We start from the raw sequence: 25,554 nt of genomic DNA on the forward strand, positions 1-25,554 counted from the left end.
AAGAACCCCCTCCTGTTTATCAGATTTTGCGCCTGGAAAGCTGTTGTGCACCTTTTACAGCACCTTCCAGAATCACTTTTCACGAAGAAGCATGCCACTGCAATGTTTACTACAATATGAATAATAGACTTGATAACCTAGCTGACAGTTTTCCTACCACAAGTTACTTAGCTATGGAAGTCAGGCTATGGAGGCATGGGGAGGCCACACATCAAGGTCAAAAACAAAGCGAGGCCTGTTCTAAGGCACCTATATTCTCTTGCGCTTACAAGTTTGCACAAGTAAGGCTGCATGCAGAGCAGTATAGTATTTGCATAATACTTGACAACCCAGCAATGCCAAATATTGTTAACACAGTACAGCACTTAAGCCTCACTTACAGTGATGTGTGTATATTTGTATGTAAAACAACTTGCTTCACATGTATGCCCTTTTCGTTGTATTGTCCTTACTAAGCTGTACCACCTTGCAATGATCTCATGATAGAGAGTGCAGTACAGTGTAGACCGCTTATAATTAAGTCGCCGGAGTCGCGAATATCTGCACTATAAGCGGTACCGCACTATAACCAAAACAACGATTTTCAAGCCCTGTACGTATGCAAAACATGTGTACCAAGCATGTAGACACGCTTTGTACTATCGCGCACACATCGCGATTACGTTTTCGCCAGTGAGCTGGCGAAAACATAATCGCGATGTAGCCGGTGCTCTTCAAGCTCGACAGCTTTGCACCAAGTAAAAACGAAACAACTGTTTGCCGCAACCGCTGCGGAAAAAACCGTGACCGCTATCGATGCGATTATGAACGGCGACTTTCCGGTGCTGAAGGCACGCGCCCGGCGCACGCACCGAGTCGTCCAGTCGCTGCAACTGGCCGTCGAAACCGCGGTCGCTATCTATGCGATCATCGATGGCGACTATGCAGTTTTTTAGGCACGCGGCCAACGTGCGCACCGAGTAAAAACTAAACTATACTGTTCGCCGCAACCGCTGCGGAGAAAACCACGGCTGCTATCGACGCGATCGTGGATGACGACTACGCAGTTACGAAAGCCCACAGCCAACGCGGTGTTATGCGCGGCGGTAAACGCAAGAATACAGGCTTTAAAGACACAAATAGGCTTGAAGCGTTCCGGCGTTGCTGTCATTCAGATACGATTTCAACTGATGGTTGTGGCGATGTGGACACCGCCGCTTCGTTTCGGTTGGACGCTAGTGCCGTTCTTGCTCTTTTGCGTCGTACATTTGCGCCGCTCCTCGCTCACCGAGCTCCGAAAGTAGTCCGAATTAACCAATGTGCGGCCAAATAAGTCCGAATTAACGAGAGTTTGATTGCATTGAATAATGCATACGCCGGCCAGCAGCACGCACCTTGTTGAGAAGCGTGCTCGCTGCCACTCTTGTCGGCGAGATTTTCCCGTGGAAGCCGCATTATAACCGGTATTTCGTCTCGCGCAGCTGCACTGTAAGCGGTATGCGTATACATGGAGTGCTATGGGAAAATTAACGGGAGTCTGAAAAGATCGTACTATATCCGGTCCTGCACTATAAGCGGTTACGTTATAAGTGGTCTATACTGTATCTATAAATAAATAAGTAGAAAATCCTCCACACCCCAAGACCAAAACATAACCTCAATGATTAGACACTAAAGAAAGCAAGACAGTAAAGACCACCTTGAGGTCCCTGTGCACAATGGGTGTTTGACAATGGTGCAGCCTTGACACCGCCTCACAAATGTCACAGAAGATCTTCAGAACTTCCTGCTCTGAGAATCCAGTGTGGAGCTTGTCATTCATCAGCTGCAGCACATGCCCTGCACAAAATGGCCATTCATTTCACACAGGATCTGCACAAACTTGGCAAGACCATCAGATAAGCAATAGAACAAGAAAATAGGACCAGGTGAATACAAATTTTTTTTTACTATAAATCAAACTATTTCTTATTCAATTCATATTCAAGTTAAGAATTTAAATATTAAGATGTTCACATGCTCCTTCAGGTCAAATACTACGGTGTAGCTATACTAATTAAGGTTATAGGGAGCTTCAAGCAGAAGGGCCTCTTCAAGTGTCAACAGTACAACTGTCACTTGAAATGTGCAGTGTTAACTTGGCCAGAAGTAGTCCTACAATCATCCAAATGGCCCTTCCGCAGGGAGCATTGTTGCAGAGAAGAAGCACCAGTTAGTGAGCTACCATGTGGTGCAGCGAACTTATTGCCCAATCACTTGCCCCCAATTCTTCGTTTAACATTGCCTGAAGAGTTGCGATGTTAACGTGAGTTAAAAAATGCCCGGCTTCCTTGGCACCTCTCTTCACCATGCTAGATTCACTAAAGAGACACATGCATATGATACTCCAGTATTACACTTGCTTCGTTTACTGAATGTTACACCAATAATTTTATGCCTTGCATTAGTATATAACAAACCAAACTTTCTACATGCACCTAGTTGCACATAGTGCCTTTGTTTTATTACCCACATACTTACCTAGACTACCTACTCAGTCACCTGGACTTCCAGCTGCAAACTACATTACATGTTTTCAAATGCATTTCATTCAACTTATAATATATTCAGTAGTCCATATTTCTACCCAACTTTCCACCAATATTCTTACTCAATTTGATTAGAAAATTGCACTTACGAACACTTCTAACGAAAAGTCATAGACCAGTTTGATATAGAATATAATGCACACAGTGAGTCTGAATTTTACCTTGCAGAAGGCAGCAAACACTGAATGATGGCACAGGAATAAGGAGCAGTAAAGGGCATATTAAGTTCAGCTATACATAGAAAAAACTGCTATCCACCTGGCTGTAGCAGAGTGTTACATAGGGGTTATTTTGATATCCTTTCTGAAAACTAAACGTTGCAGTTAAAAAAATTACAATGTCAGGACTATTGACATGTTTTATAATGAGCCAGTCTCCCAGATGGCACGCTCAACCAACTTGGACTTCCTTCTAAAAGAACATGGCTACTCACAGTTTTGCACCACAGTCTCTAGCCAAAATATTTTTGTTGAAAAGAAGTTTCTCAGCATGTGACATGCTTTGTTGATGTAGAAGGATGCCAGAACAAAATTATTCTAAAGGTTATTTTGGTGTGTGGCTCTGCATAACTTTGCCTGCCGAACCCTACAAAGACTCTTTCAGCATGTAGTGGTGTTTATAGGCAATTTCAATAGAGAAATACTGAGTCTTAAAGGGGCCCTGAACCACCCCTCGGGCTTGGTGAAATAACATAGTCCGCGGGTAGCATACGCTGTTGTGAACATGTCAGCCAAGTTCTGCTGTTGTACGTGGAGCTCGCAAGCGGAACGCGAAGTCACCTTTCTCTCAAACGCTCTCGTTTCAAAAAACCCCATGATCCTCACTATTTACTGTGGGCTTTATTTCGTAATAAAGCACACTCCAATACACGGCTGCTATTGGTCGCTGCGGTCGGCTACACCGCAGCCACACCGCGAGGTGCCGCCATGATTCCAGTGGCTAAGCGCACTGCGGCTCACTGAGGACAACCGCGTTTGGCTTACGTTTAGCGCTTCGTAGGCACCAAAAACAGAAGTCAAAACTGAAATTTGAACTGTGCACCACGCTGACGTTTCTGAGGCAGAGCATTGTGGCCCCACCTCACTCCGACGTAGCCTTCGCAGTGCAAGGCATTGAAGGAGGAAGGGGAGCACAACAGAGGCCGTGTTTGATTGCCAATAACTCCGCTTCTGCTGAACGCATTGAAGCACTTCTTGCGGCAAAGTGATTCTGAAATAGCCTATTTTCACTTCAAATGTATTTCTCCACTGCGATAAAGAGTGGTTCAGGGCCCCTTTAAGTTTTTACAAAAACCTGCCAAATTGACGATTTCTTTACTGGTGAAATTACCGTATTTTTCGGTGTATAAGTCGCATCTTTTTTTTTTCAGAATTTTTCGTTGGTGCGTTTTATGGAACAGTCTAACTTAATACGTTATTTTTTTTTTCCGGAAAAACTGCTGTCAAAATCGGATTGGATGCTATGGCCATGCGAAGCACGCTGGGTTGAACTCCTCTGGCACTTGCTACAGGTTATGTGCGTGCTATGGAGGCACCAGGTTCGTCTCGTGACCGAGTTGCTGAGCGCCGTGCAAGAAGGACGGAGCATCAACGCAAGCGGCGGCAGGCTGACCGCAAGTCGACCGACCCCGAAGTTGTCGCATCTACAGATCGCTTTCAAGATAAGGTGCACGCCATAACGCTAACTACGCAGTTGCTACCAGAGTACAAGCCACCCCCCTCCATCTTGCGCTGCCTTCCCGCTTTCCTCCCTTGTGCGTCAGTCAGCTCACTATCGCATGCTTTCACTCACACATGCTGTACAGCATGCGGCATATGGGGACGATGTTATCGCCCTTGGACTTTATACGGAACATCGCGATGACCATGACAGCAGAAACGCGCCTGGAGTGTCCTTATCATTGCTATCACAATTATATGGGAATGGTACCCATACGCATGCGCATGACCTGCGTTCACGAAGTGAAACTTCATTAATTTTTTTAAATCGCTTACCGAATGAACAGCTGCGTCTTATACACCAGTGCGACTTAAATACTAATGACAAATGCTAATATGACAAAGATCAATAGTTATGTGAAAGCTGTCCTAGAGCTGTGCTTAAGTAACACGTCTGGGACACTTGGTATTGAATGACCTTATGCAAGGAACCAACATGCCCAGCTTTCAGCCAATGTACACTAATGTGTAACAGCACCATTGCTGGCCCTTCGAGGCTTAAGGGCCAGCAACCTTGAAGCTTGTAGAAGCTGCTCTTTCACCATACTGTGCAAGGTTCAGAAATGTTTTCATCTTCAGTGTGAAAGCGTGGTAAGCAAGATAATATCAGAGACAGCAGTCTTTCAGGAGTCCTGTTGTTTCAACATAGCGAAAAGATTTTCACGATAATAACTGCTGTTTTCTTTTCCAGGGTCAGAAGGTTCAAAGACTAGTGAATGTTGTAAAGCCCAATCCATTTTAGTTTGAATATACTTATTTAGTGCTTGTTCAGACATCTGTTTTGGTGAGTAAACCAATACACATTTCACTTGATTAAAATGCTGATAACATGCAATGCTGCCTCTACTGTGCTCAGTAGGTCAATGCACTGTATATCACTAAATCACTAGTTTGATTACAACAATCAAATTACATATGCCATGCGAGCGCAGACATATTTGCTGGGGACTGTAGGAACCGCCAGAAACCACGCAAGATCAACGGCGATAACGCTCTGTCCTTATCGCATGCTTGCCATCAGTGTTTGTTCGCCGTGGCTTTGTCCTCAGCTGCCCCGTCATCAAATTGGCAGCCTAGAGTGGGCTCTGGCAACAGTTGGTGACGTGGTCGAGATTAAGCGTGTTTGCTTTAAACAGGTGTGTGAGAGTAACATGCTGGTTCTTAAGAATAAAGTGAAACATTAACAGGGAAAGAAAAAAAAAAGATAAAGAAAAAGGAAAACGTTCCTTGGGTTATTTCAGAAGACTACTATGAGTAGTCAATGGGCAGCTGCCTAATTTAAACACACTGTAGTGGAAAACTCTTGCGTCTGAGCATGAATCACAGCAGTGTCGCAAACACTGGTGAATGTGGAAACAAGTTCATGCTCTACTTAATTCGGCTAGTTCAGTTTGTGACTTATATGGACCACTACTTCACACACACACACACACACACACACACACACACACACACACACACACACACACACACACACACACACACACACACACACACACACACACACACTTCTTTTCAAAGCACTTTAGTTGCTTTTTGCCATTTTGATGTAATTCACTTTTACTGGCTCAGTGGCCAGGGTATTACAGCAGTTTGTCACAGGAAAACAAAATTGTGGAAGAACAATTTTGAACATTTAGCTGCTCTGAACAAACCTTTCTTATGAAAACCCGAGTGAGCTAGTTTCAAAATTGACAGGGGTGACATTTATGGTGCACACACCTTCGTGTGGGTGTTTGCCTATTCCACCCCCGCCAATTTCCACCCAGAACAGGACCGAGTGACAGCTGGGCTGTCACTGATCTGTTGCTCTGTCCTGGAAGGTCCCAGTGGATCCAGCTGTTCTTTTCTGAATGCTAATCTGAGTAGTGGTGCCATGCATTGTGCACGTGTGTGGTCATACTACACCGAGTCATTCTCACAGACGAGCATAGCCGGAAGAGCGAAAGTGCAATTCTCATCAAGAAAGCATCTGCCCAGTTGACTTTCCAGGCTGGAGCGATGGATGAGGGATAGCGCAGCCATCGCTCCATCCCACTGTAGGTGGAAAGGGGAGGAGCAGGGATGGTAGAATAGGCAAACACATACACACAAGGGCAATGGGGCATGCCACAATCCCGATATTACTGACGGCACAGGATTAAGCAGAAAAATGCATTTGCGCACAATTTTCTGGCAATTTTCACTAAGGATGGGAGGTTTCCAGATGGGAACAGCAATGCTGTTTCTTAAAAAAACTAATAACTTCCCCAAGACTGGCATGAAACACTTTCATTAGCACGTGCAATACTAATGATTTATTTATTTCCGAGGAAAAAGTTGAGCAGGAGTGCCTATACCTTCAAGATAAGCTTTGGTAACAGATGCATTTTACAATAAACAGACTGACCTTTGTAGTAGTGCATGAGCATCAGGACCTCATAGACGCCACCACCAACATGGTTGATAACAGAATCCACAAAGCCAATTATGTTCTTGTGGCCACTCAGATTACTCTGTAAGACGAGCGAACAAGCAATTAATTCACATTGATTGATCGATTGATACGGTTTAACATTCCAAAGCAACACAGGGGCTATGAGACATTAATGTCAACGAACCGGAATTCTTTGATGTTAAGTGCACTTAAATCTAATTACACAAGCATTCTTGCATTCAGCCAACATTGGAATATGGCAACCACAGCCAGGTTATAGAACCCTCAACTTAGAGCTCAGCAGCAGCCGGAGTACATGTGCCACAGCCATAGAGGCGTCACAGCGGAAAACACAAATTGCCAAAAAAATAGAAAAGCACTGCCTGCATTATATTTTGAGTGCCATATGTTTTCACCAAGTGCAATAAATTCAATTTCTACCGAAGTAACTCATTAAAAGGCTTTAAATTCAAATGCTATTTATTGATGTTATATCTACCCACATTTTACATAACTGTTAATATGAAAATTCAATAAAAATTACAATGTATGCTAATTAATTATCTAATTAGATAATTAGTGTTCCTCAGGCAACATGGCCTCTCTGTTGTCATTGTCCCTTGAAAGCACCTTGCAATCAACATCCAAGTCCTCTGAATCAGAGCTCATAAGAAGTTCTTGAATTGCTGCATTGTTCAATAAATGAGTAGGCTTTTTGTACATCCACCATGCCGGAAAACGAGACAAGCAACACAATAGTTGATAAGCTTTGTTGCACTGTTATATAAAAACAAAACCTACCATAAAAGTTTAGTTTAACCAACTTCTGAGAAGATGGCGCATCTAGTCTGTAGATGTTTTGCATTCAAAAATTGTCTCAAGCTCGGCCAGGAGTGTACATCGGCGGTCAGATGAGTATACCTGAGCACGGCCCTTTAAGGCTAAGCCTCATAAGAGTTCAACCACTAAGTCAACAGGAGGCCAAACAAACAAGCATGGGATGAGACATGAGATGAACTGCTATCATTAACAAGCAAGGCAAGCAAGGCACATCCACAGATATGGCTTACGCAAACCATATCACAAACCATGGTTTACACCATGCATTTATGCATATAGCCCATGTTATCTTTTCAAGTTAACTTCATTTTTATGTCACCTCAACATCTCAACTTAGGCCCCATTTCAGGCGCCTTGTATGCATCCTTCCAAATGTGAACTATCAAAGCAAAGGATGTTTGCAACAGGCAGTTTTTAGCACTGTTGCTGATGCAATCATAGAAAACATGTTCAGTCGAGAGAATCAACAATTTCATGTAAATAGCACCAGCAATATGACCCCTAATACACATACTATGTATTACAGATTTTCAAAGTTGCACCATTTCTTATCAGCTATTCAGGTGCAATAAGGTACCATCTAGTCCTACTGATTCCAATTGGAATCGTGAAGTAAAATTACAGCCATGAAGTCTCCAGTGTTCAGTTGGTATTTTTCTTCTATTTGACTAGGGATAATTTCATACCAGAAGAATAACTTTTTTCCAGCCATGCACTCATAATTAAAGCCTGAAAGGGTAAGGTGCTCAAGTTATGGATGCTCTTCAAACCAGTACACATTAAAGAATCTAACATGCGTGGCTTAAGAACAAAATAAACTGTAGAAATAATTTGATTAAAGTATAGCCACAGTCAAAAGACAAAAAACAAGCAGCAGTACAGTGCTGCCACATCTAATATTTCGGAATATGTTCAAAGTCCAAGTAACAGTACTCATCTGGTTGCAAGAAAAGGTATTTTGCTCGCAGACAACAGATTAGCGCAAAAATTAATACGCCAATTTTGTGGAAAGCGGTGAAGAGCCAATGGTAAAGTGTTCTGTACTGCAGTTGAAGGGGTAAACAAGTGCCACGGTTTGCCAAAATCTAGACTAATCAGATACCTTAGCATTGTAAATGATTTAACAAGAGTGCACTAATGATGCTCATTGTGTTTGTTAACATCAACAAAGTTTCACAAAAATGAAAGCATTGCATTGACACAGCCTTTCCTGTATGCATGAAGCTTCACAATCTAAAAAAAAACAACTTTTCACTGAGAAATGAGTGCTGCTACATATATGTCGCATGCGTACCGAAATACTGTGCATGACAGCGCTATTCATGGCTAGAATAGACATTATGTTGATAATGTAACAACATACATTCACCAGATAGACCTGCTGAACAAGCACAAAAGCATGTTTTATCCCATGCAGACTTACTGCAATCTGTATTTCACGTTTGCAGACATTCAGGCCATGTTCCTCATTGACAAACATACGCTTTAATGCATACCGCACATTGTTAGATCCTTTCACCAGAAAAACGATGGCAAAGCCTCCTGAAAAAGAAGAAAAGAAACAATTCACATCACCTCGTATAATGAACATGCAACAAAATTGCAGACACGTCACTCATTCAGTCTAGAAAAGCAATCTGTAGCAACAACTCGGCATTACTCCTAACATTATGCCCACTGTTGTCACTGAACAAGAGGAGCAGGCATGCCGACTTCCACCCAATGACTGGTACTATGTTATGCTCTGCAATATTTATGTTCCAGGCTTGCGCCATGCACATGAGAAGTTGAATACAACCATTCACAGTATCAAGAAGTATATTTTAATGCATGAGCATTCTTGGGGTACTTTGGGATTTTAATCTGCCTGGGTTATCTTGGTGCAATGATACGTGTATAAGTTCTGGCGGGCGCATACTTCACACGCACTTTCCGGTGGCCAAGTATCCGTCTATGTATGTTTGTATCTATGTATGTAACCGTTTTCCTGCCTACCTAGGTGACTGGGTAGTTCATGGTAGAATGGGTAATGCATTGGACTGCTGTGCTGAGGGAACAGGGTTCGAAAGCAACTGTTGGAACAACTTGGGCCAGTGAGTATGTGGCAATGTGTATGTATGCGCCGCCCTTCAACAAACTTCTTTCGTGCTGATGACATGAGTCACTGCTGTGCGAAGCAAATATTCGACGCCGACTTGAAGCACTGGGTACGTGCCACTCTGTGCTGGTCTTCAATGAACCACTTTGATGCAAACTTGGTTTACTAAGTATGTGCCGCTCTTCAATGAGAGACTTCGATGCCAACTTGGATAACTAGCTATGTGCCATTGGGAATGTGCCGCTCTACAATGACAATAAATATCCCTTAAATTTCTCCACATGCCGACTGGAATCGAATTCACGTCACAAGGGTCCCACAAGGACAGCAACCTGACGCATTAGCACGCTGCACCACAGACGCACTGGATATATGCCGTTTTTTAATGAGTGTCTTTCACACCAACGCTTTTGCGAGCTACACCATAAATGCACTTCAGTGAACGCTCTTCAGTGAATCTCTCGCCAACTTGGCTCACTGAGTATGCGCCACTGGGTGTGTGGCAAGCGAGGGAAAGATTCTCAGTGTTCGTAGGCACCAGCGCACCCTGCTTCTTGGCAGCGCTACTACATGGTGCAGCATGCCTAGAAAGAAGCATGAGAGAGGAGCACAGTTAGGGCATGGCGCGTTTCTAAGCATTCGCACGCACCGGCGCGCCATGCATTTTGGAGGCCATGTACAGGCTTCGCGGTGCTAGACGGCGCCAAGTGTTCTTAGGGAAATGGGAAATGGGAGTCTCGCTGCCGTACACCCCCCACCTCATACATAACTCGTTTCAACGATGGCAATACGTTTTGTCGCTATTTTGATTCAATGCTAAAGGCATTACCGTTGACAGTCGTCGTGACATGGGTTCTGCTGAATATATTTTACAGAGCAGACTTAACGCTTTGGCAGCATTCCGCAACTAAAGGAAGTTTTGTCAGTAACCCATTTTTATTATTATTACCTCTTGAAATTCACATTCGCAATGACACGCAAGTCTCACTCTGTATTTGTCTAAAGTTCTATTCCCTGTAGTTCAATTTATGATAACTCCAAATTAGTTTTCCAAGTGTTAAATAAAGAGCTCTAATAAAAAGCATCTCCTTGCAGTTTTCTACATATGCTCACTCCTTTTTCTTTCATTCAATAATTAACATTCAACCTTTTCAGAGATATCACATTGAAATATGTTGTTTATGGAAAAACAAATGAACTCCGGAAAGCATACACCCACAACAAAGCAGTGTCTGAGAGCACACCTTTGTTCTGCATAATAAGACAATATATCACACACTAAACCTGAACACATAATATCAGCTGATACATATCCCTAAAGAACACAGATGCAGACGTCTTAGTGAAATAGTGCATAATATTCACTGGCTTCCTTGATTTTCTTAAATTCCTTATATTTAGACTACCCCATTCTTGGGCCATTGGATACCTTCAACTGGGACAAGGGGTATCGAATCCTTAGGTTTTGATATGTGTCATTCCCATGCAATATTATATATGCTTTGATAGTCTACTTTTATGAGTAAAAAGACAAAATGAGAAATAGAAGACAGCAAAACATAGCTATAATATAGTAGTATGTTGGCTGGATAAGTAACACCTTCCTATGCCTTAACTGCCATTTCATGCAGGTGCCAAGTGCTATTATAAGCTGTTGAGAGAGGTAAAGTAGCCCAACAGCTTTTTACACTTTCAGTAAATTTAGTGTTTAAAAAAAATTCTGTCATTTCAGGGTTAGCCACATGGCATAAAGAGTACATTTTGCTTGCATTTCGTATGGGTTGCTATTCACATTTTGTGCAATCATTTTGAAACTTAATATTGTCCATTGATAATAAAAATTTAGGTCAATAGTTACCTTTTTTGTGCCTATGGTAACTTTTAAAAATATCTTTTGCACATGTGGATACAAATTTCAATACATGCATTGATAATATGTCAACCCTTCAAAAACTATAATTTTTGCAGACAAATGTCCCAGACTCTTGCCGATACCTCTTACAGACTATCGCTCACTATAACAAAGCAAAATAAGCTGTTCCACCATAACCAGTGCAAAAACATTGCATTTGAAAGGTGCACACGCACACACACACAAAAAAAAAGTTTGAAAGCACGTTACATAAAAAAAACATTATTGCAGTGACAAAAATTTCCAAACATGATAGAATGAGTTGACAAGATTATTATTGACTAATGTGTTACAATGTTAGTTTTAATAATGATTAAAAAGACCTGGATTAAGTCATCAATTTCTTTGTGCACAGAAAATTTTGCTTTTTTTGGCATCCTGCAACTCTAACCATGAACATCAAATATAATTTTACCCAACCAGAGGTGACAAGCAAAAATAATTTCTTCTTTTCCAGGGGTCCTAAAATCCCCAACAATCACAGCGATTCACAATTTTCCCCTGGTAGTAGAATTCCTGCAACTTGACAAGAGTATAAAAAACCATGTTTTAGCCATTGTATTTGCAGCTTGTATAGGACAGGTACACATGGCACAGGAAATGGGTAATCGCTAGAGACCGGATTTTAGGCAAATGCATTTTTTGTTCCTTGCGCTCCTATCGCCCCACTTTGATATATGCGCATGAATTAGAGGTTAAGAAGGGCTTTTAAAGTGTTTTTATAGTGCCTATAAATGCCTATTTTGGCGTTTGTGCCTAAATGCCTATTTTAAATATTGGCGCCTATATGAATACTATTTAGCCTGAAGTTTCGCTTTCGAGTGCAGTGAGACCGTTATTCATGTTACCGGGCAACATTGACTGTTCGGAACTCTATGGGGTTCAACCTAGTCATTTAGTTCAACCAACTCCCAGAAAACAACTGCTAGCAGCATTGAAATGAGACGCGCCGGCCAGCACACGCCGACGCGCTGACATTGCGCGAGTGGTTGGCGAATGCAAAACCGCGGAGAGCCGTCAGGGGAAAGGAGAGTGAAGAGCAAAAGAAGAAAGAAAAATGTGATGTGCACGCAGCTTTTGTTTTACTTGTAATTTACTTTGTACACCGCCGTCGGGCGTTCCTTCTAAGCGTACGAGATCATTCTCAGTGACAAGAGGCACAATATTGAATCCGAAAATCTGGAGATGGTGATAGTTAGCTACTGTTTTCACAATCTTCACAGTGATTCTTCAACTACGTTTCGCGTGCTCTCCAAACATATTTCTTCAAACACGTACACTTCAAATGGGCGGAAGTGTATTTGGCAGTGTTGGGACGTCTGGCCTGTACAATTCGGATAATGTCATTGTATATATGAGCAAATTGCGAAGAGTTGCACCTAACAGTCCTCATCTAAGAACATGCTAATTTCTTAATAAATCGTAGTCTTTCTTGCATTTGTTATTTGTCTGTTTTTGCTGTGTCTTAATTTAATTGCGTCAGGCAGACATAAAGTATCGTTTTTTTAAATCAGTATTCCCAGCTTTCAAGTATTTTTCATGCCTGTTTCACTGTATGCGACGCTCGAGTACAGTGGCCATTGAACATGAATATGAGCAGTGTGAATGAAGCCAATTGATCGTCATTAGTCCAGCAGTTTTATGGGACAATTGCACGGCTATGTTCAACTATTGGCACTTTTGTGCCATCATAGACAATAACATTTCTTGTTTTCCTATCGCAGATATAGGCCGCGCACGCCTTCGTTTGAAATTATTTGTATTTATGTAAAATTCATTGTGCCTATATTTAAGATGTTGGAGGCCTAAAACGTTGTTTTGCCTGCCTATATTTAGGGCCTAAAACACGCTTTTTTAATGCCTAAAAATCCGGCCTCTAGTAATCGCACAGCATTGCCAGTGTCTTTCAGTGTATTTCATCTGGATTGTGATAATAGCAGCTCTGTTTCATTGTAAGAATAGTTAATTTGTCTAGTTTTCTTCGTTTTTTTTTTTTAGCTTAATTTTTCATGTACACAATAACATGTGATATCGAAGAATAGTATGACAAAAATTCACTGTAAATGATTACCAAAGCACTCTTGCAACAAAAACTTCAGTGTCTCTTTCCACCTACTTAAAGGAGTAAAAGTTTAAACTTGACACTATAACTTCCAGAAAAAAAATATGAAGTTAACTAAAGACTTGGCGGTACCTTTGAAATTACATTCAGCAAAAGCTTTATGCCATATTAGCAATGTCATATACAGAAACATAGCAGGTTTAAGCCCAAATTCACATGATAAGATTGTCTAAATTTCGTAATGTCTTACAGAATCAATTTTCAGAATGAGAGTATAAAAATAAAGTGATTATGCAAACTCTGCACCGCATTACATACCGTGCGCTCAAGTCAGAAAAGCAGCACTAGCAGCAGTCGTAAATCAGGAGACTCCTACACTAGGCCAACTTCCGACTGAAAATGACATGCTACTCGAAATTCCCAAAATGCAATGTTCAACCAAAGTTGCTTTTGTATGCCTTACAACAGAACTGGATTTTTTTTTTTTTTTTAATAACGATATTGGCATTCCATCACTTCTACAACACACTGGCAGCAAGAACTATGAATGCAAGAACCCTGAATCGTTATAACGAAACTTTCAAGTATTTCCTTGATGCAATTCTCACGAAATGTAATAATTGTGGAGGCAGAATTCATACAGAGCCAAGATAAACCCTGTCTACAGTACTTTCTACAGCAGTAAAGACGGCACATATCACAAAATGTGCCTAGGCATGGCTGCCAGCGTATGTATAACCACGTCTTTATAGGAGGCGTTGGTATAACAGGCATTCATGGGCTAACCGCATGAGCACTGCGGCAGCGCGAGACATCCTCAAGACGATTTTTTTTTTTTTCTACTGCATTTCCTCCAGAGTCGGAGGGGAGGATTATAAACTCTCCGTGCACTTTTCGTTGACCCCGTTTTCGCCGTGTGCGCACGGTCTCATTGTGACACACCGCATCCTCATTGGAAATTCAAGGCTCACGCCTGGGACACAGGCCGCTTGCAAACTTCTACTTATTTCTCAAAGAAGCCACAAATAGTGACAATATATCCAGTTGCCCTACTCGTGCTCGCGTCCACACGTGTGACTAATCTCGGAAGAGGCGTTGCATCTCATTCACATTTCACCCGCGGTAACCTCGCACGGAAGTCAACTGACGGTGTTATACGGGGTGCACGAAATAAACAGCAGAAGGTCTAGTGTGTCAGATCCTATATAGCCGATTTAATACATAACGCAGACTCGGAAGACTCGCTGCGTTTTCCGCATCGAAGCAATGCAGGTGCGCGTTTGGGTTCAAGTATCGGCAGGCATTGCTCACTCGCAGCAAGCTGCGACGTGTGACAGCAGTGTGAGGTTCAATCGATCAACGGAAGCGCAGAAGTGAAAGGTTCTCCCAAGCTGACACCTGTCAGGGAAGCACACGCTTTCATTCCCGTTCGGGTCCGTTTCGCGTTTGCGCCTCGGTGTCGCAATGACTTTCGCATTTGCTACTTGCCGGGAACAAAACAGATGCTTAAACAAACAAGCGTCTCCTTGAGCACAGGGCTGACGCAGATTTGGGCGGCAAGAAAATGGGGGGTGGGTGGAGAAAAGTAGTCGTGACTCACCTTCAGCAATCACGTCTTCAACTGTGACGGTGTGCCTTCCCACGGTGAAAACTTTTCCGACAAAGTTGTTGGCTTCCCTAGCTGCGCCCTGGTCAATCCTCTCGAAACGCGAGAAGAGCTTCTTCATCTCGAAATCAAGCAGGCGCGACGTTCCGTCTAAAACGGCGCCGAGACTTGCCCCGAGTTGCTAAAACATAAGCCTCTTGTCACTGTGCACGCGAGGAAAAAGACCGCTCAACGCGGCTACGAGGTCCGCGAGCTGGTATAGCTGCGACAGCAGCTCACACTGAGGCCGCAATGCTCTAGATAAGGCATCTCAGGGGCGCATGATCCAACTGGGGGCGTCGCTCCGCGCGACGTAGCAGCGCCAGCTCTTTACCTGACATTCGGTCAAGTTCTCGACGCGGGCGACCATTCGGTTCTCGAGGAAACCGACGTAGCGGTGCCTGCGGCCAAGTGTCGCTGTCGCTCTAAGCCTAAAGTCCCCCCAAAACCAGCCAGCGTCAGCGGCCTGCTGCCCCCTGCCAATCTCCAGTTACGTCTCCGTTCGACACAGCGGCGGCACGCTCCGCCGGGTCATGTCTCATGGTTACGAGCGGGACCGAGATTCAAAATGCACAGCGGTTATTTTTGTGTTGCGTCGCGGAGCGCAATGTGATGCTCTACGGCCTCGGAATAGCTTGTTTATGTTTGTAATTCAAGCAGAAATAGTAATCATGGCGGCGCCGATCACCGGGAGCGGAAGCCGCACTAGGACGCACTTCCTGCTGTCTGCCAAAGCGCTGGATTATAAAAACGCGGGAAATACAACGGGATATAACTGACAGTATATCACCGGTGAAGTTGCTTTTGTAGTACACAGTACTGCTCATTTTTGAACGCATGCTTTAGGTTGTTAGACATACGCACATTGATTTATTTTAATGAGATTAGCATTCTTTGCGAACTTCACCCACTTTGCGGTGTTTGTACCTAACCTCTTTCGCACCACTACTTGGGCCACTGCACCCGAAAAGACAACTTGGGCCACTGGGTGGGTGCCCATTCTTCCGTCATTTCCGCAGAATGGATATGCGATTTAGTGCGCTGGCCCACGAATGCGCGCGGGCAGCGACAGAACAATTCTTAGCGTTCACGCGCACCATGCATCTCGGACGTAATGCGCAAACTTTGCAGCGGCGGCGCTAGATGGCGCAGCATGCCTAGAGGGTAGCACGAGGAGCCCGGCTGCAGTACACGCCTCATACATTACGTATTTCGGTGGTGACGATACACTGTGTCGCTAAAGTGTTTTAATGCTAATCGCATTAAGGTCGGCATTTAACGGGAGATGAGCCCAACCATTTTTTTTTCTTTTTAGTTCGAGCACATTGTATAAAAACCGCCGGTAGTGCTCCTTCAGTTCGATTTCATGCATAGGCAGAACTTGCATACATGAGAAATCACAATGTCGAAGTAGCTAATTTAAAAGATTCACTAATTTACTTTTTAACTATGTATGAAGCCGAACGGTCTTAAGAGTCATTTAACCAATCTGAGACTATCAACACCTTCGACATATCCAGCCCCAACCAAAATAGGATAAAAAAGAGCATTTGCGTTGCAGTTATTATTCGAACCTCTCGGGAAAGTGTTTTTGGAAACTATATTGAAACTGCTGCCATCTCAGAATTTCTGCTCAACACATGAATTCCTTACTGCCCGGTTTACATTTATAAATGTGAACATGTGTTCTGAAATAAACCATTGAAAAGTTAATACTGAATTTTCTTTATAAGATATAATTAGCTACTCCCAACATTCTGATTTATCATCCCAGTAATTTTGGCCTCTTCAGGTAATCCACCGGAATGGGCCAAATTGCACATTCACTCCATGTTAAAAAAGCTGCCTGTGCGTGTATCTTCCGGAACCCTGAAGATAGCGCACGGACATAATCAATTTTAAGTTGGCTCTCATTACTCATTAGTTTGTTACGATTTTGAGAAACACAATTTTCGATTAAACAGCCGCTATCAGATGCGAGAAGCAGCACCTCTATGTACAAAAGCGAAGAAAAGATCGTGAGTTTCATATAGTAAAAGCTGCTTTTTGTGATCTGCTTTTCGTGAGACAGTGAGATGAAGGTTCAAAATTGTGTTGCAGGTTGCCCTTTTGAGACTGCATCCTGGATTTTGATGTCATTATGCGTTACCTGAAACAAACTTCATGACTGCTTTTCATCATCTGTGATGACACAACAGCCTATATCATATTAGTGGCAATTTTCTCAAATGCTGCCAGTGAGAATATGATTAGGCCACTTATAATTCTGTATGGACCTGACAATATATAAGGGGGGAACATACATATTTGCTTCCAAGTTAATTATGAATACTATATGTATATATAATTTTATATATAGTTAATATATATTCATTTCAATAGAAACTTGTCAATATGTCAATAGAAATATGTCAATATGAAACAAGGGGTACACTAACGAGAAAAGCATATTTACCTGCTAATGTTTCGGTATGCCACGCGCGAGAACATAAGCAAGCAGTTTTTATGTGATGTTCTCGCAACTTGACAACCATGAAAAAGCTAAATTTCTTAGCCATATCGACAAACACCCAAGCATTGCAAAGGCCATTTTTTAGCTTGTGTACAGACATGCACGGCACAATGTTGCTATTTCTGGCTGCATGCTGAAAAGGGTGAGGAGGCCTTTTTGAGGCACCTTTGTTTCTGAAACTTCTGTGGACAAGTGTACATTTCAAGGGAAGAAAAGTGCTTAATTTTGTGCATGATGCAGACAAATTCATCTGACAGCACAAGATACCCACTGGTAACATGACTATGCTATGCCCGCAACATTTACCATATGCTGATTGCTTAATTAAACGATTTTGCTTAGTATGTGCAATGCACATACCAAAGCAGGCAGCCACTAGATCCCCCCTGTAAACACTTCCACTATCCACATTTACACTATAGAATGCAATATTTTCATTTGTGCAAGCAACCGGCAGGTGAAGCTGAACATGTGTATATCTATGCATTCATTTTGACTGTTCTAAAATAAAAGTGTCCTGAGAGAAGCAGATTGCTACCTCGTACAAATTCAAGACAGCATACAACACTATCCTGAAGTAATGAGCAAGGATCAGGGGAACCAATGGGGTAATTTTTTTTTTTTTGTAACCATATGAAGACAAGCAAAGCATAAGAAAAATTAAATTTTTAATTGAAATGTAGAAATTAAAAATTATGCAGATCTCATCCTCCCGTTGGGTCATCTATGAAGCGAAGCGTTCATGAAGCAGTTACTTAAATAATATCTTGCAAAATTTATGTTAGGGTCGACTAAGAAAGCTTCGCTTTAATGAAAAAAAGGTGGAAGAAAAGACAATTTGCTGTCAGTGGGGGTTGAACCTACAACCTTCGCCTGACACATGCAATGCTGTTGTCTGTCACTGTTCGTTGGCTTCATATGGTTATGCATACAGCAGAAATTTCAAGATTTCAATTGTTCTGTAAGACACTAATACCATGGAGTCTTGTGCTGGAAAATTGGAATGAAGCAGATTCATTTGAAGACGATAAATTCCAAATTTCACCCTTGCCTTGCAATTTGCCTATACCACAACCATCATACACCTGGTTGTACCCGCCAAGCACAAAGAAAAGGAGGCCAAAAGGTGCATGGTTATGTAAAATGGCCTTGATTATTCCAAACATTCATACACCACTCTTCCCTGTACAATAAACGGCACTCATTCAAGTATAAAATAATCTGTAAGCTGAACCCCCATTTTACATACATATTTACATTATTTCTGCGAAATGCAAACACAGACAACATTTAGAACAAGCCCAGTATGCATACAAGATAAAAATATGGATAGCCAAATAAATGCACAAATTAAAACAACCCTCCAGCACAATCATTTGCTCTTTTTTAACAGCATGGGAGAGCTAGTAAGGTGTAACAAACTCAATGCAGAAGGAGGAGTGTACGAAACTTTTTTTGTCACACTCGGTCTTGGAGTTTGGTCATTGTCTTTTAGCACAGCACAGCCCACTGTTTTGTTCCCTCTCTTCTTAGACACATGATTTTCCTTTTTCACTGGGCTCCTCTGTGATAACACAAACAGTTCATTTGGTGAAAGGCCTGTTTCCCGCGATTTGCTCCTTGTAAAGCGAGACGTGCATTCTGGTAACACTGGTGAGCCAACTGAGGTTTCTGATGACGCAGAAGTTACAGTCAGCACGGCTTTGTCTGCTCGTAGAATTTGTTCTGTAGAGGTGGAACCTGACTGGACGTCAGAGCTAGTCTGAGCTGCCACTACAATGTCCAAAGAGTCCACAATCTTAATTGGCGAGCTTTCATGGCTCTTTATACTGAACAACTGTCTTGGTGTTTCAGTCTTTGGGAACAATGTTTGCCTTCTCAAAGTGGCAATTGGCGACTTTGAGAGCATTCGTTTGGCAGCTGGAGATGAATCAACAATGCTGACACAGTTAAGTGCTGTCTTCGGTGTTGAAGGAGAACTCAGAAGCTTCTTTGAAACTCTTCTACGTGGCGTTAAGGTACACGGTTGTTCATTTCCTGCCTTTAGCTCGCTGCCCCTACTAATAAATTTTTTGGGTGTCTTCTCAAGCTGCTCAACAACACCAGGAGAGATATTGCTAATGGGAGAGCTGAAGAGGCATTCCGAACTGTTCCACTCAGGCGGTGTTGCTTGCACATGAGAAAAAAGCATCTTTGGCCGTAGGCTTCTCTTTGGTGTCATGCTGCTCTGAGCATACTGCACTTCAGCATGGCTCAGTATTTCTGCAGCAGCATATTTAACTGGGGTCTGAGATGTTGAAGTTGTTGGTCGAGATAAGTGTTTCTTTTCAGGAGTTTCCTCTACTACTGGCAGTGTGATGGTAACACTACATTTTTGCCTCAGCAACTCTTGCCGACGCTGAACAGCTTTTCGTCCTTGTTTTCCATGAGGTGTCTCTGGTACAAATGTTGTCTTTAGAACACGACGACGCTTTGCTTTTGGTGTTGAAATTATGCCCCTTTGTGACTTTTTCTTGGTATGTACTTCATTTTCATTACTATGTGCATCCTCTGTCCTTGCACTTTTTGCATGTTTTTTTGACACTTTGGAATCATTTGCTCTGTGCTTTGAGAAAGCCTGCTTTACCACAATTTGACGTTTTTCGAGTGCTAGCGGCTGCGAGAGATCTACTCTTGCTAAGGCTTTGTTCTCTGCTGCATTAGCATTATCAGCACCTCGCTGTAAGATGATTGACGATGGAATACTTGACAGATAAGATTCCTGTGACTGCACAGAGGGAACAGAACCCAGCTGAAAAAGGTCCCCTTCAGAAGCAAGCGAAGTGTCAAGCTCGGTGGAAAGAATCTGAATGTTTAGTTCGTCTCCAATCTCAATAAGTATGTCTTTAAGGGTTGCTAGATAGGTGCTGCTCACAACACCTTTCAAGAATTCACTAGCACATGCTGGGTTGTAGATGAAGGAAAGTGTCCGAAGCAGGGATGTTACTCTTTCCACACAATTGCCCGCTGGTTGAAAGTTCACCTCCTCCTCCAATGCCAACAGAGCTTGCAGCTGATATTCACGAACACGGCGCTTGAAGCTGTCGTCATCTTTAAGATTCCCATACTTCTCTGCAATTTGAACACAGCTCAAAGTAAAGTGAGTCCTAAGCACCTTGCAAGCAGTTTCACCACTACTTATATCACTTTCTTGACTCTCAGCAAACCGCTTGACCACACTGACAATGTTCTGGGCACATGTCAACAATGATGCTGGCAATTCTGCATCAAGTGCAGCATCATAACATTCCTTGAGCTGAATGACAAGTTGGTCAACATCACAGCAAGGTGTTGCAACGGGTGCAGTTTGGCTAAATGAAGTGCTTTCAATGTTTGCTTCTGATGCAGACGTAACAGGAAAAGAGGCACTAAGGCATCTGCGCATATTAAGTACAGACACTGGTCGCTTAGGCTGATCACTCATAAGTCGATGTTCACCCTTGCCCTTGCTGACTGGGAGTTTTGTCCGGCACTCTCGTCGTAGCATTCTGAGCATGAAGTCTTGAGAGGTGGAATGCTCCTGTTTGTTGCTAACATCAGTTACACAATCGATGGAAACAGGAACAAACCACTTTTCAAGTACATGTGCTGCAAAAGGCTTTTCCAAACGTGGACAATCACTACTTCTCCGCAGGATGCCAATTCGTTCCATTACACGTCTGTTACCATCTGCAAATTCACTGCCAGCATTTTCTAACAATGCCTTTGGTGTCAACAGGTCTGGCTCTGTAACAATGTGCACAGAAAATGAAGTGTGGTCAATGGGGAACAGAAAACCAGAGTGTCTGATACATGAGTGGTTGAATGACAGTTCAACAAAAAGTGCACTGTTGTCATTTGCAAGACAGGACAGCATTTCACTCAGTGCAGTGGCAGGAGTCTTTGAGTATGTATGCAAACTAGTGCCAACACAGCGAAATATTTGTACCCGAGTGGACTGAAAAATGCACAATTTAGCATTTTGTCCTATCCTACACAAGATCCGTATCTCTTTGCAGTCTTCCGCAGCGACAGGCTCCTCGGTCAGGCGGGAGGAATTCTGGCACAGCACAGCCGATCCAATGTGGGTCCCGTTATAAACTACGGGAGTCATCTGCTGTTGAGCCTTGACCCCGATGGCCGTCGAAAAGTAAAAGTCAGCCACATCACAAAAAGGAACAGCACTAAGGGGCCCTTGTGTCGCTACCTGACCGTCTTGGCCTAGACAAACACTTCCAGCAGCAACAAGCGTCGTTATGCATATAACGTCTCCGCCAAGAGCCGTTATAGCACTCCGAAGCTTGGGGCTAGCCGTCGTGCCATGGTCAAAGGCGGCTTCCAGGGATGTCGTATCAATCCAGAAAAACTTGGCTGACGCGCTGGCGAAGAGCAGGCGACGGACATGGGCAGGGAGAATTTCATCCGCAACATCCCCATCGACAGTGGGCAGCCTGCCCAAGAAGGCGGCAACGTCGTCGTCCGTATGCGGGCAAGGCGAGATGTTAAATACGTAGTTGACATCCTCTTCACCTTCGCAGGTTTCACTCACACAGTTTCTCTTGCGTTTTCTTGATTTCCACTTGACGGGAGATGAAAGGCTAGGAGCGTCCCACTGGTATTCGGAGAATATCTGCGTCAGTGCAGCACGCAGCACACTGCAGGGGGGATCTTTTTCGGGTACGTTGCGAGAACCACTGCGATCAATTGCATCGCATGCTTGCCTGTAGTGTTCAAACCGCCTGACGAGATCGTCCTCGAAATCTTCGAAAGTTTCCAGGTTAAACTCGCAGAAGAGGCGCTTCTCCATACGCTGACGGGCAAGGCCATTGCTGTTGTAAAACTTGTAGCCCCACCGGGTCCTGTTTGTGCCGAAGTGCGTGAGAAACTTCAGACAGCAGTATTTGACCGCGTTCACGGCCTGCTGGTAGTCAGCGACATTTAATCGGTCTTCGCGGCTGAAGAACGACGCCACATCCACCAAGAATACTACTTTCGTCGACTGAAACATGTTTCGCGAGTAGAAACATAACTCGCAAACTTTGTACAATCACACACAACGCGCCGTTCAAGCCATGACGGAAATGGTCGGCTACTCATGATCCAACGTTGCCAGCCAGCCGGCTTTCTGAAAACCACGACCTACTGTATTTGAGTAGGTCGTGCTGAAAACAAGGGCACCCCTAATAATAAAAAGAGTCGCCACGTCCTCTTCAAATAAAAGGTACCCATTTTCATTTTATAGCTAATTCTATGGGCCTTTGGCTCACATACTTTACCGTACACTGCGGAAAAACCGAAGCGTGGGAAGAAAGAGAGAGAGAGAGAGAGAGAAATTCCGCGAATTTTAAAGGAAGCAAACGAACCCGTGAGCCATTTTCTTGCTAGGCACGACCGCTTTCGATCGCAAACGAGCACGATCGGGATCGAAATTATTGATCGCGATTGACTCCTTCGCGAAAGCTTCGGTAGGGAGCCAATCACGATCGAGAACTTTGATCCAGATCGGTCTTGATGCCCATCGGAAGTGCTATGTGTGCCTTCACGGCGCCTGTGCGCCCGTGCGGGGTGCATCTGACGATCGTCAGATGCGCCCCGACATTCCTATATTTCTGTTTCTGCGTGGATGTCGCGACCATTGCCGCCATTCACCTACCTCCCCTCACACCTGTTTGTTGTGGCTGTTCAAACATGCTTGCAAAAGCTTCTATCGGACATCTTCCTGGGACGTCCGGCGTCAGAGAAGAGGCTATACTATCAACTTCTCTGCACGAATGGTTCTGCTCCCGCCATCTACGGATTGCCAAAAATCCACAAAAACGAGACGCCACTTAGGCCCATCGTCGACTTCACGAGGTCGCCCCTGAACCGCCTCTCAAGGTATCTTCATAGGATCCTAGCTCCCCTCGCAGGCAAGACGGAAACTCACCTCCGGAACACAAGCGACTTCATAAGTAAGGTGAAAGGCATCAGCGTGGATGAAGACGAAGTAATCGTGTCGTTCGACGTATGCTCTCTGTTCACAAGCATTCCGGTCGATCTTGCCGTAGAAACCTCGAGACGCTTGCGCCACGGCGACCCGACATTGCAAGATCGCACGTCGTTGGACGTCACTGAGCTCTGCGCCTTGTTACGGTTTTGTTTGTCCAACACGTACTTCTCGTACAATGGCGCATTCTACAAGCAAGTTTTCGGTACCGCTATGGGAGCATCCATTTCAGTCACGACGGCAAACTTAACTATGGAAGCACTTGAAGCCAAGGCCTTGGAGTCATTTCAGCCCAGACCAAAAGTCTTCTTGAGATACGTTGATGATTGCTTCTGCGTCATAGACAAGAAGGACATGCAACGTTTCCTTGACTGCCTAAATGGCGTCGAGCCGTCCATCAAGTTTACGGTGGAAGAAGAAAAATACGGTTGCCTGCATTTCTTGGACGCACTGGTAAAACGTGCTCCCACCGGCCTCAGCTTCAGCGTGTACCGAAAGCCAACTCACTCTGGCAGATACCTCGGCTTCGAGTCGGTTCATCCGATGGTCCACAAACGCCCAGTGGTCCGTTCTTTAGTTGAACGGGCCTGTCGCACATGTTCCGATGAGAGCAGCCTGCAAGAAGAGCTTGAGATCATTGAAGCCGAACTAACGAGAAATGGGTAACCCAGGCATTTTATTCGGAAGACGGCGAAATCCCTGATGAAGAATAAGCCTACAGAAACGCAAGCCATGGATGTTGAAGCATCAAGAAAAAAGCGCGCCGCTATCCCGTACATTCGAGGGGTGAGCGAAGCTCTAGCGCGTGTCTTTCGGAAACATGGTGTACAGATCGCGCATGTGTCAGCGAGCAAACTCAAAGGTGACTTGATGAACGTGAAGGATCCTCTCCCTCGGGAACGTTTCCCTGGCGTGGTTTACAAGATTCCGTGCGCCGATTGGGAATCTGTGTATATCGGTGAAAGCGGAAATTTCTGCGGGCGCCTCAAGCAGCACAAGAATGATGTCGCCAAAGGCCACACAGTGACAAATGCACTCGCAGAGCACGCCGAGAAGACGGGCCACGAGATAAACTGGGACAACGCGCGCATCGTGGCCACAGAGAAGAACGTGACAACAAGTCTCAATCTTGAATCGCTGATAATTCAAAAGACAAGTAATACTATTAACAGATCATCTGGCACTTTAAATCACGTGTACTCCCGGACTTGGCGTCATGCGCTCAACACTACTTAAGAACCTTTTGCTCAGCCGCCATTCCATTGTGAACAACGGATCCGTAGGATCCCGAAACGTCATTTTATTTTCATTTTGACCTTGGTCAGTGACCTGCTTCACAAATAATAATGCTTTTACCTGACCAGATGGTATTCCGCCGAACTCTTGACTAAGTTAATATGTCAAAAACCTAATTGGTTTTTGTTAATTATTCGATTATGGCATTTCAATTTTTTCTGCAAGTAATCTCCGCGTCTTGGAGTAGACTAGCTCATGAATTAGAATTGTGCTATCTGCCACAGGCAACCTTTAAAAATTTTTTGAAAGTGTTTGCTGAAACACCCCGTCTTTATGACCTCCGCATGCAAGCTAGAGGCGATGTTTCCATCCTTAATGCGCGTGAAAGTTGTAAATAATTAGCAGAGCTTTTTTTGTCGCCAATCGTTAGCATTGCCTACTGGAAAGAGAATCAATATTGACACACATATTGTCACGAAGTTAGTGATTGAGGCCTTGGCAAAACGGTGTTCTTTTTTTAATCTAGGCTGAAACTTGGAGAGCG

The 25,554-nt window shown here is 43.7% G+C and overlaps 3 protein-coding genes across 6 annotated transcripts in view; 1 reads left to right on the forward strand and 2 right to left on the reverse strand.

The window, feature by feature from the left end:
• Nucleotides 1–15,926, reverse strand: part of LOC119436817 (AP2-associated protein kinase 1-like) — a 120,323-nt gene extending 104,397 nt beyond the window's left edge. For 2 of the 4 annotated variants that reach the window (XM_049660000.1, XM_049659998.1), the window contains exons 1-4: nt 15,214–15,922; nt 8,965–9,083; nt 6,675–6,780; nt 1,679–1,818 (exon numbers count right to left, since the gene is read on the reverse strand). In XM_049660000.1, the coding sequence (XP_049515957.1) occupies nt 1,679–1,818; nt 6,675–6,780; nt 8,965–9,083; nt 15,214–15,340 (492 nt within the window). In that variant the 5' untranslated portion in view covers nt 15,341–15,922. Of the gene's footprint in view, nt 1–1,678; nt 1,819–6,674; nt 6,781–8,964; nt 9,084–15,213 lie in introns of all 4 variants that reach the window. The other 2 variants (XM_049659999.1, XM_037703807.2) reach the window with 2 other exon arrangements.
• A 2,971-nt stretch (nt 15,927–18,897) lies between these two features.
• On the reverse strand, nt 18,898–22,905 carry LOC119436818 (uncharacterized). Its single transcript, XM_037703808.2, has one exon. It carries the CDS (start codon nt 22,794–22,796, stop codon nt 19,143–19,145), a length of 3,654 nt encoding a protein of 1,217 aa, XP_037559736.1. The 5' UTR covers nt 22,797–22,905; the 3' UTR covers nt 18,898–19,142.
• A 506-nt stretch (nt 22,906–23,411) lies between these two features.
• Nucleotides 23,412–24,440, forward strand: LOC119437433 (uncharacterized). The gene has a single exon (XM_037704463.1). It carries the CDS (start codon nt 23,412–23,414, stop codon nt 24,438–24,440), a length of 1,029 nt encoding a protein of 342 aa, XP_037560391.1.
• The last annotated feature ends 1,114 nt before the right edge of the window (nt 24,441–25,554 follow it).

The sequence above is a fragment of the Dermacentor silvarum genome, chromosome 1, assembly GCF_013339745.2.
Source record: "Dermacentor silvarum isolate Dsil-2018 chromosome 1, BIME_Dsil_1.4, whole genome shotgun sequence".
Lineage (NCBI taxonomy): Eukaryota > Metazoa > Arthropoda > Arachnida > Ixodida > Ixodidae > Dermacentor > Dermacentor silvarum.